Source organism: Quercus lobata, chromosome 1 (genome assembly GCF_001633185.2).
Source record: "Quercus lobata isolate SW786 chromosome 1, ValleyOak3.0 Primary Assembly, whole genome shotgun sequence".
Taxonomy (NCBI): Eukaryota; Viridiplantae; Streptophyta; class Magnoliopsida; order Fagales; family Fagaceae; genus Quercus; species Quercus lobata.
The window spans coordinates 40,201,826-40,220,424 of record NC_044904.1 but is presented as its reverse complement, the minus strand read 5'-3'; the positions used below and the strand labels follow the sequence as shown (position 1 = coordinate 40,220,424).

Genomic DNA, 18,599 nt, shown 5'->3' with positions numbered 1-18,599 from the left:
ATCATTTGATTGTATCACATCCATTGGGCATTGTCACTGACACCTGAGCAAGGAAGTATTGGGGGTGGTGTGGCGGGTTGGTAGGGGGTGTGAATCAAAAATTTCTACAAAAAATGAACATCACTATAACTCAATTTAAATATGCACATTCCCTCAAACATTACCTATCAATAATATGCCTTATATGAACACAAGAAAAAAAAGGAAGAAAATGAAATTTCAACCCACTGTGCACTGATAATGATTCTATAAACATAATCTTATCATTTACTTGAAAAATTATAAGGGAGAAGAAATTTAACCACTCACATTAGGTGTGGTAGACCTACTAGTCCAATTACCAGTCACATCATTTGGTGAAGGTGGCGGCAGTTGCTTGGTCTTCAACAATCCAACCTCATCACAATCCGGTGAAGCTGTTTGCTGCACATTCAAGATCCCAGCATCATCATATGCCTTTTCCTCTGGATCATTGTTACCGCTTTGAATTTTTTTCAAAGCCTCCAAAACCTCATCCATGGAAGGCCTCATTTCCTTGTCCTCTTGTATACATTGAAAGGCCAACTCTGCCACCGACATGGCCATCCTTTTAACTTCATTATCCGACTCAAATCCAAGATGTGGGTCAATCAACTCATGGAATGCACACTTTTCAATCTTGTTTATGGCTAAGTTAGCCAAATTAATTTCAGGCCTATGCCTAGCCATATCAACAGCTGGCAGAGATGATATGAGCTCGATGAGGACAACTCCAAAGCTGTAAACATCACTCTTACTAGTAAGCTGGTAGCATTGGTGGTATTCTGGATCAACATAGCCCGGTGTCCCTTGAGGAGCAGTAGAGACATGGGTGACATCATTGGGGAACAGCCGAGAAAGCCCAAAATCCGCAACTTTGACGCAAAAGTTGTCATCAAGGAGAATGTTATTAGTCTTTACGTCACGATGTATGATGTCAGAAGCGTGGAGATAAGCCAAAGCACTGGCAGTTTCTATGGCAATGCTCAAACGAGTTGCCCATTTGAGTGAACCTGATGTTGCCCGATCGCCATGAATATGATCAGCAACAGTACCCTTAGGCACGAACTCATACACAAGAAGTAGTTCACGGCTATGGCGTGAAGTACACCCATAAAGGGAGACAAGATTTTTGTGGTGCAAGCGCGTAAGGATTTTAACTTCATTCAGGAACTGTTCTACTCGTCTGTAGTTGTGTTCATATAGGCGCTTGACTGCAACTTCCCGCCCATCACGGAGTTTGCCTAATTGAGAAAAACAGACCATGTAATAAGATGCATGCCAAGTCTTTTTCTTTTAATTTTTATACCTTTTTTTTTTTCGCTTTTGCTTGAAAAGTTTATGCTGTAATTAGGTGATCTTGAAACTGAAGCAGCGTGTTTATCATCTTACCATGATAGACGGTTCCAAATCCTCCATCTCCTAGTTCTTTCTCAATATCAAAATTGTTTGTAGCTTCTTCAAGTTCTGTGTAGGAGAAAACAGGGATTCCAAAATAGACGCTCCCCCCTTCCAGGTCTGATCTTGAGGATCTATCAGAATAAGTAGTCTTTGAAAGAAATTTTTGCGAAGGGTGTTTTTTCTTGTAAACAACCCAGATAGCAACGCCAACGACCAAGAAAATTATGAGGGTCGAGCATCCAGTAGCTAAAGCAAAGAGAGGAAGAATTTAAGTTTAGAATGTCGGGCAGCAATGAAGGAAATTCATGAGAGTGAAAATTTTATATTGAAGTTTACAAAGGTATTCATGCGGACACATAAATTTTAATAGTTAAGGACATCTTTGTAAGTCTTGTGATGTTATCCTCATTATTCATCATTATATTTGAGAGCACAATGCAAATCCTCTGGGATTACAGCAGTGGAGAAAATGAGGAAATTTAGCATGAAGTTAATGCTCTAAAGCTTTGATTGCTAGCCATACCCAGTGAAGGGGAAAAGAATGATCTCTTCAAACTGACAAGTTAGATGCGATTAAAAGCAAAATCTATCACTTTCAGGAAGAATAATTGGATTTCTATTTATGTATGAATATCAAATTCAAGAAGTAATATGATTGAGGCATCTTACCAAATCCAATCACTAATACCCTTTTGCTATTCCCTGCAAGAAGAGATATACAAATATGGTGTTAGTTTAACAATGAGGATTAATGTGACGCAGCCAAATTGGCATGCATGGAAATCTTAACTGCTTTACACAAAAAACAGTCAAAACTGTGTCATATGTATCTAATATAAGTTTTATTGAACAAAATTATTTCCGTCTCATAACTCAAATTTGAAACTAATTTGGGCGGAAATAGCAGTACATGTATTAGGAATAACTACAACTACCTAAAATTTATAAAGAAATTTATGTGCTTTTTTCGTGAATGTATGTCGTGCACATCCAAATAGATTTGCATTATTCCTATACCCATACCTTTCGTCCCTTTGGTACAATAAGATTTTCCTTTGTTGTCAGTCTTACATTGACCACCTTTGATATGACACTCGCGACAACCTCTAGTCACACGCACTTCAAGAAAAATCTCAGCAGATAACAATCTAAACAGGTCATTACCTTTATATTGCCAGTTCCATGGGAGCTGAATAATTGGACATTTAGGTGGAGAGAGCGTCAAATTATAATGTGGAGGACTATAATAGATGTCATAGTTACTGCAATTTGTTCTATTAAAACCTGTAGGGGGAGGAATATTGAGAGCGCGGTTGCATTTGAACAGGGTCAGGTTGTGTGAGACTAGATGAAAAGAGATGAATGGAGATCTGGGACTGGGAAGAGTCCAATTTTTTAAGGATTCGCAACGATTGGAATCCAACACAGACTGCAATTGTGGGTCCTTAAACTGTATGATATTAGCCTGAGAGATGGTTTCAACATTGTACGACAGTAGTGTTCCATTCCTCTCCAGTTTGATCTTCGGGGTTTTCATTTGATGTGGATCTCCGCAATCATGTAAGATGAGCAAACCGCATTCTGGGCTTGTGTCATTGGCGAATGGAAAACGAATCGTGCCGACTTTTCCGCAAAAAAAGGGTGGACAGCCTGGTGGGTATATCTCTTCTCCTTCAGCCGAATAAAGCAACACAAGGTGCGAGATTAAAAAAAAAACACACAGAAAGACAGAAGCCATTTCAAGATTCCAATCACCACCAAGAATCTCTTACTCTTAATCAAAACTACGTGTTCTTGTAGCTTCTTTTCATCTTAAGTCACTAATATAAGTAATTTCTCTGGTTAACGCAGTAGCTGACTTGGAAATTGGGTATGAAAGACTTGTAAAAGCAGACTAAAAGTTAGAGCAAGGTGGAAGTACATGTGAAACATGATATGTGCATCGGGAAATCCCTTCATATATGCCAAGTTACGAAGTCAACAGAAGAGAGTTTCCTACTCACCTTCCCCATTGAGCCGCAGTGGAAAAACTTGATTCCTTGACTCCTCAAAACCTCTCAACACTCAAAACTTTGTTATGAAATCTTTTCTGCTGGTTTGAGTAAAATACGCGTCTTTCTCATGATAAACCAAAAAGCTTGCTGTGTGGTCCACAAACTTTGGAAAAGTCTCCGGCAATCTTGTGTGGGAAAAAAAGAAATCCATTTATTAAAGAGTAAAAGCATCTGGCATCTTTGAAAAATTTTAACGTGGTGGGTGCTAGAGGGACATATCAAACATTTTTATCCTGGTCATGGTCACATCTGATTTCTGAAAGTTTATGTAATGGGTAGAAAATAGGCCTTTCCTTCAGTTGCGGTCATTGTGAGTTGTTAGTGAAATATGAGACGTAGTAAAAGACTAAAGAGTGTGAAAATTGACAAAGGAACGTACAGTTATTGTAAAGTCATATATATATATAGATAAATATTTAAGTTCAGAATTGTTTCAAAAATTGTAGCCATTCTTTTCCTAGCTCTCTCAGATCTCCATCTCTTTCTCAAATTCATTAGGGCGGCCTGAGGGATGTGTGTGCCTTTTCGTTTCTCTAGCTTATCCCAATTCTGTATTTTTAGATGAGCAGGTGGAGTGAAGCTATGAAATTTGTTTGTAATCAAGACAGACAAATGGGGCTTAATGCAACAACTGGCGATTATAATTTTCTGCATCAACGTTTGACACCAAGGGGCTTTCTCTGTTGCTTAATGAATGAGGTACAGGTATAAGAAAAAAACAATCAAGTAGGAATCTTCTATCTCACACACCGAAATTGACAAAGACAAAAGTCTGTAACAACTAACAAATATCAAAGCAAACGAAAATTTTTGTGTAGGCATTTTAACTTATAGGGTCTGTTTGGATAGAACTTATTTTGCTGAAACTGAAAACTTAAAACTTAAAACACTGTAGCAAAATAATTTTTAAATGTGTGAATAGTACCGTGGGACCCATTTTTAATGAAAAAGTTGATAAAAAGTGAAATTTGTGGGTTCGTGAACAGTGCATTCTTGCACTGTTCACGGACAAAAAGTCAACAAGTGCGGCTAAAAAAAAAAAAAAAACTGAAACGCAGGAAACGCAAAACGTAGACGCAAAAGCTCGATACAAACACACACAGTGTGTGTTTGGGTTGGACTTTTTTTGCGTTGCGTTGCGTTTCTGTTTTTTTTTTTTTTTTTTTTTTACGCGTTTTCATTTGGAGTATTGCGGTTACTGTTCAATGAACAGTAACCGCAATTGTTGACTTTTGTAGTGAACAGTGCACATATGCACTGTTCACAGACCCATAAATTACATTTTTTATCAACTTTTTTCATTAAAAATGGGTCTCACGGTACTATTCACACATTTAAAAATTATTTTGCTACAGTGTTTTCAGTTTTCAGTTTTCAGTTTTCAATTTCAGCAAAATAAGTTCTATCCAAACACACCCTTAATAACGCCTCAGGCATTCCCAAGGATGAGATCAGGTTCGACACACCGACTCACTAAAAAGCTGAGCTTGACTTCCTACCCAATAAAAAACAAAGGGCAAATAAAAATTATGCACCTTACTTTTGTGTGTGTAACTAATTGAGTCACGTCAACATGTTCCACATGTGGAGTCATAAATTTAGCAATATAATATTACAAAAAGTTTTTTTATCTATTTTTTCTTTTTTACTTTACAATACACTTAATATTAATATATTTATATTTTTAGTCATTTGATTAAAATAATATAAAAAAAATCATTAAAAGGTAGTGTGAACACAATCAAAAGAGATTTTTTTCTTTTATTAAAAAGTAATGTGAATATAACAATTTAATAATTTTTTTTTTTAACCTATGAGATATAGTGCCAAGCTAAAAGTAGCTGTGCATTATAGCTGTGGAGCCAAAAAATATAACTTTGACCCTACCAATGTAATCGCATTTTGGTATTTGATGGTGTTAAAAATAACAATATAACTTTTTAAGTACCACCATGTACTAATCCATATTCTATACAAAAAAAAACAAAAACAAAAAAACAAAAAACAAAACGGTAACATCGTGGACTTGAAGAGCTGTGGATTTGATCCCATTTACGAGGTGATAAATTTAACATGACTAGTCGGCCTTGGGCTTCACTACCTTGAATTTATTCGCATGGGTTGGGTAGCCATTTTATAGGCCCTATGTGAAACTGTAATGCCCCGGATGAAGTTTATCAAACTAGTCGAATAAAACTCGGCTGAACCCAAATTGAGCCCACCTAAAAGTCAGAAACTAACTTCTTTTTTTTTTTTTTTTTTTTTTTTTTTTTTTTTTTTTTTTTGAGAAAGAACCTGGAACTAACTTTGAACTGCCCACACGCCAATTATGGCTCTTATAGTTTTCCTGTAACTTATACATACTATCTATATAACCATAACTAACTTTGAACTGCCCACACGCCAATTATGGCTCTTATAGTTTTCCTGTAACTTATACATACTATCTATATAACCATATTATCCTCTTTGGATAACTTTTACGTAATTCAAAAATACACATAGACTTTATGTTTAACAAAGACAAAATTTGGAGATAATTTAATAAAAATATATCTCTAACTCTATTTAAAATGCTTATAAAATAAGACACTCCCCTGTCTTCAAAACAAACTTATCCAAAATTTAAATTAAAAATTAAAAAAAAAAAAACTTTTCAGTCCACTTTATATATTTCCTTCAAGATCGCATAATATTTTTTTTTTTTTTTTTACTTTATCAAGACTTACTTATTTCTTTTATTTAATTTTTATGTTGTGTCATAATCTAAAAATTGAGATGAACTACCGCGCACCCTTGGTGCGGTGATTACTCTACAAATATAAATGTTTGTGAGGTGGGGGTAAAGGTCGGAGTTTAAGTCTCTAGAAGAGAGACTTATACACATATACACTTATATTAGGTTAGAGTAAAAATTCTTATTTGTATAAAAAAAAAAAAAAAAAAAAAAAGTTGACATGAATAGAAAATTATGACACTAACCAAAAACAAAAAATTCATTGAATGCAAAGAGTATATGATGAGACTAGAATAAGAATAAGGCTAGTATAAGAATAAGATCTAGATCAAATGATAAAGAAGCAAAGCTAATTCATCGAGAAAAAGAAATAAAGCTTATGGGTCTTTCCACTGAGGCAATAACATACGGCATTTCCCTTTTCAAACCCACATCGCCAACCACTTCTTTGACAGTCAGCACAATTGTATCCTCTTCCTCTCCATTTCAATGTCAACATTTTTTTATTGTTTGATTAGAATTCCCTCCCTCCACTTCAACAGGTACAATCGCAGAAGGCCTACAGGCAGTACTCTCGCTCAATTGCTCATTCTTCTTCACTAACGCAACAAAAGAACTATTTGTGTCTCTGGAAGAACATGGAATCAAAGATGTCTCAAAACTAGCAGAAAGTGGTGCCGTGCAGTTATTAAAGAAAAACAGTTTAGCATCATTGGGAGTGAACTCAAGGAAAGAGAGTTCAAAGGAGAACTTGTAAGGAGGAGGAAAGCAAGAATTATTAGCGAGAATTCTTCATCAACCAGCCGAAATGTCTGGTTTTCATAGAAGATATCTTGGATGACATATTGCCTTTCGAGGGTCCTATAAACAGGCTTACCTCGATTACAGACAATTCCCAAACCTGGGTAGCCACAGCGATCTGTTTCCGTCCCAAAAACATAGAAGGGGAAGTTAATGTTTGGGTCGGTACCACAATTTGTAGGTTTGCAAGCTTCATATCTTGTACTGTTTGATGGCAGAACAGACTCTAACAAGAAGGAAAAGATGAGGATGTTGATCCTAAATAAGAAAAATGCCTTCCAACTGAATGAGTTGTGTAAGACCATTAGGAGGGACATGATTGAGGAACAACACTAGGAGGAAAGAACTAGCTAGGAAGTATAGAGGCATGGTGACTGGTGAGGAGTGAATTATTAGTACTAGTGACACATTTGGCTAATGGACAGTAAGTTTCAAATGTTTCATAATAATGCCAAGACTAGACTGAGAAAGAGAAATTTCCTATTACCAAAAAGAAAGAGAAATTTCTAGAGAGAAAAACTGACCAGGACAGTTCCAAGCATGAGGCCTGTCTGGGCAGAAGCACTTGAAATGATACATAATATTATCGAACCCACAGTTCCCTCCACTATCCTCGCAAATGCTACAGTTGCTGGCTTTCCATTTTAGCACAAACCCATTTCTCAACGACTTTCCAATCCCACCTCCATATGCTTCAACCGGTGCTAGAACCGAAGACTTGCACTCCATTGATCCGTTGCTGATCAGCTTCGGGTCCTGTCCAGACAGGGCCAGAACGGCGTCGTTTTCGCCATAACAACTAGGATAAATCTCTGAAGGCCAACTCTCATGCACCGAAGAGTTACAATTATAAAACAAAAATAGATTGGTTTGGTTTGGTGCTAGCTCGAACCGGCTACCCGGAAGGGATATGTTCTTGTCACATGCAATGCACATGACTCATAGGGCGTTTGGATTGCGTTGAAAGTGGCTGAAATACAATGTTGCGTTTTCCAGTTTTTTTTTTTTTTTTTTTTTTTCAGCTGTATTATTTGACCAAGTCTACTGTAAACAGTGCATTTGTGTATTGTTTACGGACCCACAAATTCCACTTTTTAGCAACTTTTTCATTAAAAATAGGTCCCACGATACTATTCACATATTTAAAAATTATTTTGCTACAGTGTTTTGAGTTTCAGTTTTCAGTTTCAGCAAAAATAAGCTCAATTCAAACGGACCCGAATATACAAATACAATTATAACACCCATTAAAAAAAAAAGACACACAAACAATCATAATAAATGCCTAATGGTAAAATATATAATTTCATATATAAACACAATCATAACAAATGCTTATTAATAATTATCATTATCATCAAATTTCATATTAAAAATTAAAAAAAAAAAAAAAAAATCTTCATGTACATTGTTGCACGGAATCTGAAATAGGTACTTGTAATGTAAAAGCACTCTTATTAGTTTAGTCAAACTAATGTTTTAGTAATTTATAACTAAAGTCACCCAAAACTATCGTGCATTAGGCTCAACTTTGTACTAAGAAAATTTAACAAATGAACAGTACCTAAATAACTCTAGTGAAACACTCTTCATCGCCAAAGCTCTCTCTCTCTCTAATACAAAAATAGATCTAACTACCACACAAACAGATTCAACTGCCGAGACCTTACCACAACCACCATTAATTCACTGTGACTACAAAAACTACAAAATTTTGGATTATTGCTGGTTCATTGGGTTGTGGATTTTTTGGGGTTGATGTTGGTTGTGGATTGATTGGGTTGTAAATTTTTGTTTTGTTTTGTTTTGTTTATTTTTGTGAATCGATGCAAGTTCAAATGGGTTGTGGATTTTGGATGAGTGGTTAGGTTTGATTCGGAAATGTTGAATTGGGAAAGGACGGATGAAAAGAAAATAAAATATCTGAACAATAATATTTAAATGAAATAGAAATAGACATAAAATTGGAGTTGAAGTATTTAAAGTTAAAATGGCATGGGTCTGATGGTCTCCTCTAATATAAACTGAAATTATACCTTCCAAGTCCGTTTTCTCCTCCCTATCAATTTGGAAATAAAATGACAACTGATATCCAATAATTGAGTTTGAAAGTGTGCCCTTCACGCATCAATTAGGGGTTTAGTAGTATTAAATCGTAAGACAACGACTTTAAAAATTAGTACCTGATGCTGGTGCTTGATTTGAAATAATGGGTTATAAACTTATAATTTATCGTTGGCATTGTAATGCATGCACTCATATTATGTAGACTCTTCTTCTCAAAAAACAAAACAAAAAAAACAAAACAAAAGCAAAAACAAAAACAAAAAGTTATATATTATGTAGATTCGTTTCTTTCGGTGGTTTTTCTATTTATATTAAAAATCAGTTGGTCTCTTGATTTATAATAAAAAGCTAAGACTCTAAGAGAATTGTAACACAAGTAATTAGCACATTTGATGTTTTTAATGGAAATATTCAGAGTTTAAATCATCTCCATGTAACTATTAAATTATAAATAAATAAATAAAAATAGTTAAAATGACCCGTTGGTACGTGGAATTCAAGCAAGTTTCAGCACTTCCAAAGTAAGATCCATTTATCTTATATAGGGAGTTCAAAATTCAGTTCACCCCTTCACACGAGAAGAGGGAATATACTCTTAAGAATATTGAATAATTTCCCTTTTGTTTTTACGCAATTTTAATTATAGAGGAGGTGAATCTGATGAAATTTACATGTAGGGATGCAGAAAAGAATTTTATTTTATTATATATATATATATATATTTTTGAGAAAGATGCAGAAATGAAATTTGATGATAGAGAATAAACCGACCCTATAATATTAATTGTATGATAATGACTTCCACCCCACATTTTCCAGAGACATTATTTTATATCAAGACTATTCATTAATATAAACCATGCAAATATTGGACCACAATACCTTTTGATAAAGTAATGGACCACTATACCACCGAAAAGATTACTTAAGCTAGTTAGGGAGAGATATTTTTTTATTGGATAATATATAATAAAGAGGTTAAATATTATTCTATATAATTAAACAACAAGCCCAATTTTAATTAGAATAATCACTTAAAAGGCAGGTAGCACGCTTTTGAGTCTGTCCGATAGGGCATTAATTAAAGAAATGAAGATAATCTGAATTTTGAACTAGAAACAGCTTTTCACGGGTATTAACTTTACCTTTGATACAACGTGAAGAGCAACCTAAGTTGGACGTCTAGTCCAAATTGACATTAAAATAATAAAAGTACCCATATCACATGCAGTTATCTAAGTTCCTCCCAAATTTAATTTATAAAATTGGGTCAATGTTCTTATAATTTGGACCAGCGTTTGTACTCGTTGTACTTAAATTACAATCTCTCTATTCTCATTCTCATATATTTTTTGATAAACTTCTCATTCTCATATATAATCAAATAAGAACACGGGGGGTTTCGATTGTTTGAGATGACGGTATTTTGCTTGTTTGACAAAAGGAATGGAAATTGTAAAGAAGTGTGATAAAGCTCATCCTCCAGTAAAATTTACTGTTCTACTTCTACTTCTACTGTTCTACAAAAGTTTAAACTTGAGTCCGTATCCAAACAGCTTATTTTGCTAAAAAGCTAAAAATTAAAAATATTATAATAAAATTATTTTTAAATATATAAATAATATCGTAAACTTATTTTTAATATTTTTTTTTACAAATAAAGTGATTATAGGTCCTGTAAACAATGCATCACATACAAAATAATATACGTCTCCTAAAATGGTGAAACGCGTGCATAAAAAAAAAAACACGCAGACGCAAGCGCTGAATCAAACATATATACTCAATAGTCAGAAGTCTTTTCATTTTGGCCTGATTGGATCGCAAACCACTCGTAAAGCTAAAAGTAAAAACAGGTGGATATGGTAAGCCTAGTATGTGACACATTTGGCTAATGGACAGTAAGTTTCAAATGTTTCATAATAATGCCAAGACTAGACTGAGAAAGAGAAATTTCCTATTACCAAAAAGAAAGAGAAATTTCTAGAGAGAAAAACTGACCAGGACAGTTCCAAGCATGAGGCCTGTCTGGGCAGAAGCACTTGAAATGATACATAATATTATCGAACCCACAGTTCCCTCCACTATCCTCGCAAATGCTACAGTTGCTGGCTTTCCATTTTAGCACAAACCCATTTCTCAACGACTTTCCAATCCCACCTCCATATGCGTCAACCGGTGCTCGAACCGAAGACTTGCACTCCATTGATACGTTGCTGATCAGCTTCCGGTCCTGTCCAGACAGGGCCAGAACAGTGTCGTTTTCGCCATAACAACTAGGATAAAACTCTGAAGGCCAACTCTCATGCACCGAAGAGTTACAATTATAAAACAAAACTAGATTGGTTTGGTTTGGTGCTAGATCGAACCGGCCACCCGGAAGGGATATGCTGTTTATAGAAGGTATACAACTGGAGTTTGGATTTGAGAAGGCAGAGTTTGAGACTCTAAGCGTCTCGTTTTGGAAGAAAATTTCATGGATGGTGTAATTGGTATTGGATATGAGGATAGTTGGATGACCATTATTGTTGCAAGAAAGGTTGAATCCAGGGTAGCCACAAGAGGAGTTTTGCTTGTCTTGGATGTAGAATGGGAATCTTATGGCTTGCCCATCACCACAGGTTTTAGGAACACTGCAGGCTTGGAAGTATGGGTCCACTGCACCTAGGGATTTTTTTGGAACAAGGGAAAAGAAGAGGATGCATAGGACTATCATCGGAGAAATGGGTGATAGAAGGGTGGGAAGCAAGTTTGTTTGACTCATCTGTGGATCTTAAAAATCGTGGAGGGTAGAGATATTGCTAGAGAGAAGATTTATTGTATTATGGTGACAGGAAAGAGAAGGAAATAGTGGAGTTAAGCCTTAAGGGGGATGAATTTGACCTGCTAGCTGCAACTTGAAGTAGTGGATGGGGATTGTCCATATCCGCCTCAAATCTTAGACTGTTGAAAATTCAAGCCATTCCTATATGTATATATTATCTTCTTCTTTTTTTTTTTTTGGTGAACTATATGTATATATTATCATTATTATGCATTTGAATGTTTTGCAACTTGATCTGACTTCAACCTTTTAATGTAGAGTTTATCCTCAAACTTTATTTACTTAGTTACGTATAAAGCAGCGACTACTGACTAAACAACAAAACCACACGCCTAGTTGTTTTTTAGCAAAACCCCAAAAAAAAGAGACTAAATTTTTTCTAGTTTAACTAACCATTTTTCAAATATTCCTACTTTGGCTGGCCTCAGTAATTTATTCCCAATTTCATTTAAATATTTATTTTTTCTCTCTCCTTCCAAACTAGTAGCAAAACACTTTCTCTCTCCAAATTCTTTCACCATTTTCGGCCACACAATATTGCACACCCACAAGTTTCTGACAATGGAGTCAATTTTATATCGGAAGCCTTTTCAGTTTAGTCAAAGGAACAAAATATTTTAGTGCCGGTTAAAACTTTTGTATTATTTTGAGATTATTGTTACATATGTGTGTGTATTAATTTATTTATGTAAGAATGAATTTATTAATTTTTATGTTTATCAATATAAAATTAAAAACTCACATATTTTACAAGTGTAAAAATTAGTTCAGGTAAATTAACCCAATTTTTCCAATTTTTCATATTTTCAAAATTTTTTTTTATTGTACCGGCCGAAACACCCAAAATATCCTTAATACAGTCGATACAATCTAGTATTTTATCCAACACATTTTGAAGAAGTACCAGTATCAGTTTAATAGCTCATACAATATATTTCCCCAATATGACCAGTATTGGTACAATATTAACTTCCTTGGTTTATGGGCGTGAGATCCACAATAATTTTTATTTAAAAAAAAAAAAAAAACACACACACACACACACACAATTACATAGCCAAAAACCAATTCACAAACAAAAATTCACAAGGATACAAAATCACAAACACAATTTCAAACTGACCCATACATGATCCCTAGAAATCTCCAATTTCTAATCAACGCAATCAGATTACAAACACAAATCTCATCCAATTGATCATGTGATCTTCCGAGAGAGAGAGAGAGAGAGAGAGAGAGAGAGAGAGCTGAATCGTACCCAAACAAACTCATTTAGTGTGGTTACAACCTAGCCAAAACCCAAACTAGGTATTATACATTTGGACTTGGCCACCCTCCATCTCCATTGATTTGTGTGGATTGGTGCATGTGAGAGACCTAATACACCAAATTGACAGCCACCATCCACCACAAAATTAACTACATATTGGGTCTGTTTGGATATCGCTTATTTTGCTGAAACTGAAAATTTATTACTGAAAGTACTGTAGATAAAAGTAAAAGTTAGTTGAAATAGTACAGTAAGACCATGAATAATACCAAAAAATGCAGTGAGGCTTATAAATAGTAACAAAAATAAATAAAATAATTTTTATTTTTCATGCATTATGTCATTAATAACATTTTTCATGGCCACCCTCCATCTCCATTGATTTGTATGCATGGATCGGTCATTGACATTATGTGTAGTTTGTCCACGTTGGAGTCAAAACCTTTTTAAAAGTAGAGGGTGTAATTTGAAATTTCATAATAGTGACATTTAATATAAAACAACCTCATAAAGCTCAAAATATTATTTTATTCTTCTAATTTTTTTCCCCTTGACGGTCAAGTAAATAAGTGGAGGTCTTGGAGGAGATGAAGAGATAAAATTTTAAATATAATCCTCAAATGGAGAACTTGTGAAATGTCCTTGCATAAACACAAGATTTGGGCCCATATGCACCTGATTAAAACAATTATGTGGTCATGTGACCTACCTTTGCGTGTTAATATTTAGTTGGTCTACTCCATGAGTACATAAAGTTACTATATATATATATATATATATATATATATATTAATCTCATGAAGTTACTTTTTATATTAAACAAATTAAATCTGGCAAAGCGTATATATGCAATAAAGATGCCATGGAACTTTTTATGATTTGCCCGTTTTGTGTTGGTCAGAATTTTTTCTGTATCAACCACCAATCCGGTAAAATATATCCCCCATTGGGCCTATTCTATCTAGATTTAGCAAACGTGCGGGTCAAGTTGGATTCAGGTCGGGTCAAATTGGATTGCTTGTTGGGTTGGGTTGACTACTACCTTTTATATGAATTATTTCTTTTACAAAGAAAACAACGTGTATTTGTTATTTGGAAAGTCACACAGCAAATTACTTGGTATAAATGCATTACTTTGAATTTCTCACTCATATCAAGAATGAGCTCAGCTAAACAAATTAATACTTTTTTAATAATTTTAAAATTATACAAATCCCCTATTACTAACCAAAACAAAATAGTACAAAAGATAAGTAAAACAAATACACAAGTTTCATTTCTACACAATATCAACATCCCAAAACATAAAACAAAATTACAAATTTCTTATTGGATAACTAATTTGACAAATAATAAAAACATATAAGAACTTTATAATCTTAAAAACTAATTTTATAACCTATTATCAATTGTGATTGACACTCTCTTTTAGTTTGAGAATATACATTAAAGTTTGATTGTTTACTTATTTATACATGATATCTTTTATGAATATCATGTCATGATTAAGCAACACACATTTTAGGAAATATCATAATCTAATTTGAGAAATCGTTTATTTAGACATGAATTATTAAAAAATAAGCCTACACATTCATAATTTATGCTAATTTCATTGATACTTTGGCTTCACTCTTTTCACACTTATGAATGTTTTTCATACATGTCTATAATTTTAAATATATGTTTTTAACTCTACTGTAACCAGATTAACTTGGCATCTACTTTGTTATTTGATATAAAAAAAATCTTTACTCGTTATAGAATGCATCAACAATTCATCTTTCAATTTATTTGTATTATGTTATGTAAGAGTATTAATTGTTTCCTTAAAACTCACAACAAACAATTAAATCAATATTGTTTTTTTTTTTTTTACCAAAATTTTTTTATTAAATGGTTCGAGTCTCAGGTCAGGTTAGGTTGACCTGCACAAAACAGGTCGGATCACAAGTCAACCCTTTTTGCTTCGAATTAAAAAAAAATAAAAAAATAAATCAAATTTGGGTTAGGTATTTTTCAAGTTAGGTCAGGAAATTCTAACATATTTTGTCATGTCTAATTCTATCTCTAAAGTATTGTATTTTTTAGAGAAATTTATCCCCTATTTAAATAAGTCATTTTAGGAAAATTATTAGGTACTCCCGAAGTATCATAAATGTGTACTCCCCTTCTCACATGAATGGTGAGGAGTACGCATTTATAGTATTCCGGGAGTACACAATCATTTCCCGTTCTTTTATAAACAACACTAATATTAGTAGAAAGAAAATATCTAAAAATATTACGAAAAAAAAAATATTTTCTATATATATATATATATATATATTCTCTCAAAAATCTCTCATTGAGTGAACGTAACGTGATCACCAAGTTGCAGTGGGTTCACTTGTCAAGCAGAGATGTGGTCCTTCTTTCGATCGTGACCACTAAGTCAAACCGACCACTTTGAAGTTTGAACAGCCACTCAAGACGTTACCTCTGGTCCTCTACCTTAATTTTTCATTTGTTAGGCCTCTTCATTAAGTTCAACCCTTTGATCACAAGTCCTAAATGGGAGGTGTTTATCGAAAAAAAGTCTAAAATGGGAGGTTTAGTATTTTTCATCCGACTACGAGAAGTTGAAAAGGAGCACCAAGTGTACCGTGGAATGAGAAAACTATTTGCACCTTCAAAATACAATAATCAAGTTTTTATATTAAATAAATAAATATATAAATTTATCATTTCTTAACCACATAAGTAAGCTGTAGTCAAGGGTTCAAGTGTTCGACTACCAAAAATAAACAATAGTAAGTCTAGAAACAACTTTGCTCACAATTTTTTTTACAAGGCATGGATCTTGAGAAGGTGAGCCTGGAAGATCCAAGCGCTGCTTTAAGACCCTAACAGAGACCTGACATGCTTGCCTAATTATGGATAGGGATCAGGGATTTAGGACACTTATTTAATTGGCATGGTTTTAGGGGCGGCTCCACATTAAAGGCAGGGTGGTCTTGTGACCACCTTAACCATGAAAAAAGATTATTATTATTATTAAGGAGTAAAATCCAAACATTCTTAAAATTTAGAGGGTAAAATTCAAATTCTGAAACACTAAAGTGTAAAATCCAAACATCTCTAAAGTTCATGGGATAAAATCCAAATTCTAAAACTTCAGGGTATAAAATCTAAACACCCCTGAAATTTAGGAGTGTAATTTGCAATTTACCCATTTTAAAATAAGTAAACTTGTATAAAGAAATGGTAAGATTTTATGCATTTGTGTGTGTGTGTGTGTGTGTGTGTTTTTTTTTTCAATACATAAAGTTTTCTTTTTATTATATTTTATATAATTTAAATTTTTTAATAATTACTGTAACGGCCAAAAATGCAGTTCATCAACTTGTGGAAATAAATGAGGATTTTACAGTTTGCTATCACAATGAATTTGTTTAGAGATGGGAAGTCAAATCTGATCATGATATCCAATGCACAAACTTAGAAGGTTTATGTCATAGAATTGAATAAAAAAGGATGCCTCTTCTCTTAATTCACAGTTTAAGAACTAGTTAAGAAAAAATACAAGTGCTAGTTCTCGGGTGTAGTCCGAGGTTGTGGTTACAGAGAAATAGACTCTTTCTTCTCTCTCTTTTTTTCTCTCTCCCTTTTTTTCTCTCCCCTGGCATCTGGATCTTCCTTTTTCTTTTATCCCCAGCTACAACTCATCTGAATCTTACACTTGGAAGGCTAAGATTTTACTACTAGAACTCCTGTTCCATCCAAAACATACTAGCAAGCTTTACCCTGTAATCCTAGCTATGCCACCACTATTCATAGTTATTTCCTCATTAATGTGGCCAAAGGAGTGGTTGTCTTGTGTTTAATGCGGAGGGGATGGCTTTTATACCCTTCTTTCTTCATCCTTCTCGTATTTCGTGCCAAGTCTACTTTCGTTCTTTTTTGATGTTTTAATTTTATGCGCCTCACATAACTAGTGCTCGTCCCCGAGGTCTGAGATGCATCCTTAGAAATTACCTTAACTGCCCATTTAAATCAAATTTGGGATCCTTGTCCCCACAATAGCCCCCTAGAACCTCATTTTTGATTCCTAACCTAGAAAAGTGAGGTTTTGGCTAATAAAAATTGTTAACAATGGCACACTCGTGAATAGGTTCCCACGTGAGCACGTCTTTTCAACTAACTGTGTCCCGCTCCTAACGCTTCGGAATCCACAACTCCGCAATAAATGCAACAGGCAGCCTGTTGTTTCCCATGTTCTACAGATCGTGATCAAACGGCTCTAAATTCGTCATCAGAAGGGGCAGGAAGATTACCTCTCCTTTTTTCCCAGCCTATATATAGAGATATGAGAGGTTCTTATCTCCATTTTGCCTCCCTAGAAGCAAAAATAGAACATAAATACACTCCTCGCACTTGATAACCTCGTCCGAAGAGTCCTTCTTCCCCGAATTTGTAAGTGTGCATTTTTTTGTTAACAAGAGTTCTTCCCTTATTTTTTCATACTAGTAGATTTCTTTTTTCTTTTTCCCAAATGGGTAGATTTTTTAGTTTTGTTGACACTCCCAAACACCGAGAGAAGTTTAAGAGATACTATAGGATTCCTAGTAATGTGTCAATACGACATTGCAACTTAGGTGAATGGCACGAGAAGAGGCCTATCGGAGTCGTCGCGATTCCCATGATTGCCTTCATTGAAGGGGGTATGAGGATTCCTATAGGTAGAGTCACTAGGGATTTTTTGAATCTTTTTAGATTGTGCCTTACCCAATGTGTTCCAAATATGTTTAGAATCTTAGGTAGTGTAGACGCACTGAATGAAAAGTTAGGTATATATCTTACCCATCATGACGTAAACTAGGTGTACAGTTGCTAGAAAGGTGTCGATGGGGGATATTACTTAAAAACTAGGGTTCCCACCGTTAGGCTAATCTCATGCCTCCCCGAGACAAACAAAGGCATGGACGAGGACTTTCTCATCGTTTTAGGCGAGTGGCATGACAGACTCCATTGTCCTACCCAAGATGGAACTCCAGGTGGGATGGCTTAGGGACACTTAAAAAGTCTATGTTAGCTTAGGAAATTCTATAAACAGTTTATTTACATATTCGCCATTTCATCATTTTACTTTTGTGTATATATACTTTTCTTTTACTTGCCAAAACTTGAGCTTGTCCGACTTGCAAACTAACATGAACTCTTAATTGTTCTTCCTAAGATCAAAAAGATACTACCAAGAGATGAAGCTTGGTGAACTTCGATCTACTGAACCGGGTTCTAAGGTTCGAGATCTTCCTACACTGAGACGGACAGCTTCACATAATTCGTGTGATTCTAGGTTTTAAACCCATTTCCAATCGCTTCCAAGTGTCCAAGCACGTAATTAAGGCCTGACTCTCGTCTTGCCCTAGTTGACGTGGCCATTGA

General features: G+C 34.6%; 1 protein-coding gene across 3 annotated transcripts; it reads right to left on the bottom strand.

Annotated features, from left to right (window-relative positions):
* Window positions 1-198: 198 nt before the first annotated feature.
* LOC115990147 (LEAF RUST 10 DISEASE-RESISTANCE LOCUS RECEPTOR-LIKE PROTEIN KINASE-like 1.1) lies at window positions 199-12,026 on the bottom strand. Of its 3 annotated transcripts, none has more exons than XM_031114004.1 (4): window positions 11,080-12,026; window positions 2,089-2,121; window positions 1,411-1,665; window positions 199-1,262 (listed from the first exon to the last, which is right to left on the bottom strand). In XM_031114004.1, the coding sequence occupies exons 1-4, from the start codon at window positions 11,840-11,842 to the stop codon at window positions 298-300; spliced, it is 2,016 nt and encodes a 671-aa protein (XP_030969864.1). In that variant the 5' UTR covers window positions 11,843-12,026; the 3' UTR covers window positions 199-297. The 3 variants fall into 3 exon arrangements, with proteins under 3 accessions (XP_030969864.1, XP_030969873.1, XP_030969867.1); XM_031114013.1 differs by lacking the exon at window positions 11,080-12,026 and adding an exon at window positions 7,536-7,992; XM_031114007.1 differs by lacking the exon at window positions 11,080-12,026 and adding an exon at window positions 2,443-3,873.
* Between the last annotated feature and the right edge of the window lie 6,573 nt (window positions 12,027-18,599).

Bases quoted from the DNA above. Each gene is read 5' to 3' on its own strand.
- LOC115990147 (XM_031114004.1), bottom strand. From the start codon at position 11,842: ATGAGTCAAACAAACTTGCTTCCCACCCTTCTATCACCCATTTCTCCG. The intron at 1,666-2,088 runs GTAAGATGCCTC...TCTTTGCTTTAG, and splicing joins GGTATTAGTGATTGGATTTG to CTACTGGATGCTCGACCCTC. The intron at 1,263-1,410 runs GTAAGATGATAA...TTTCTCAATTAG, and splicing joins ATTTGGAACCGTCTATCATG to GCAAACTCCGTGATGGGCGG.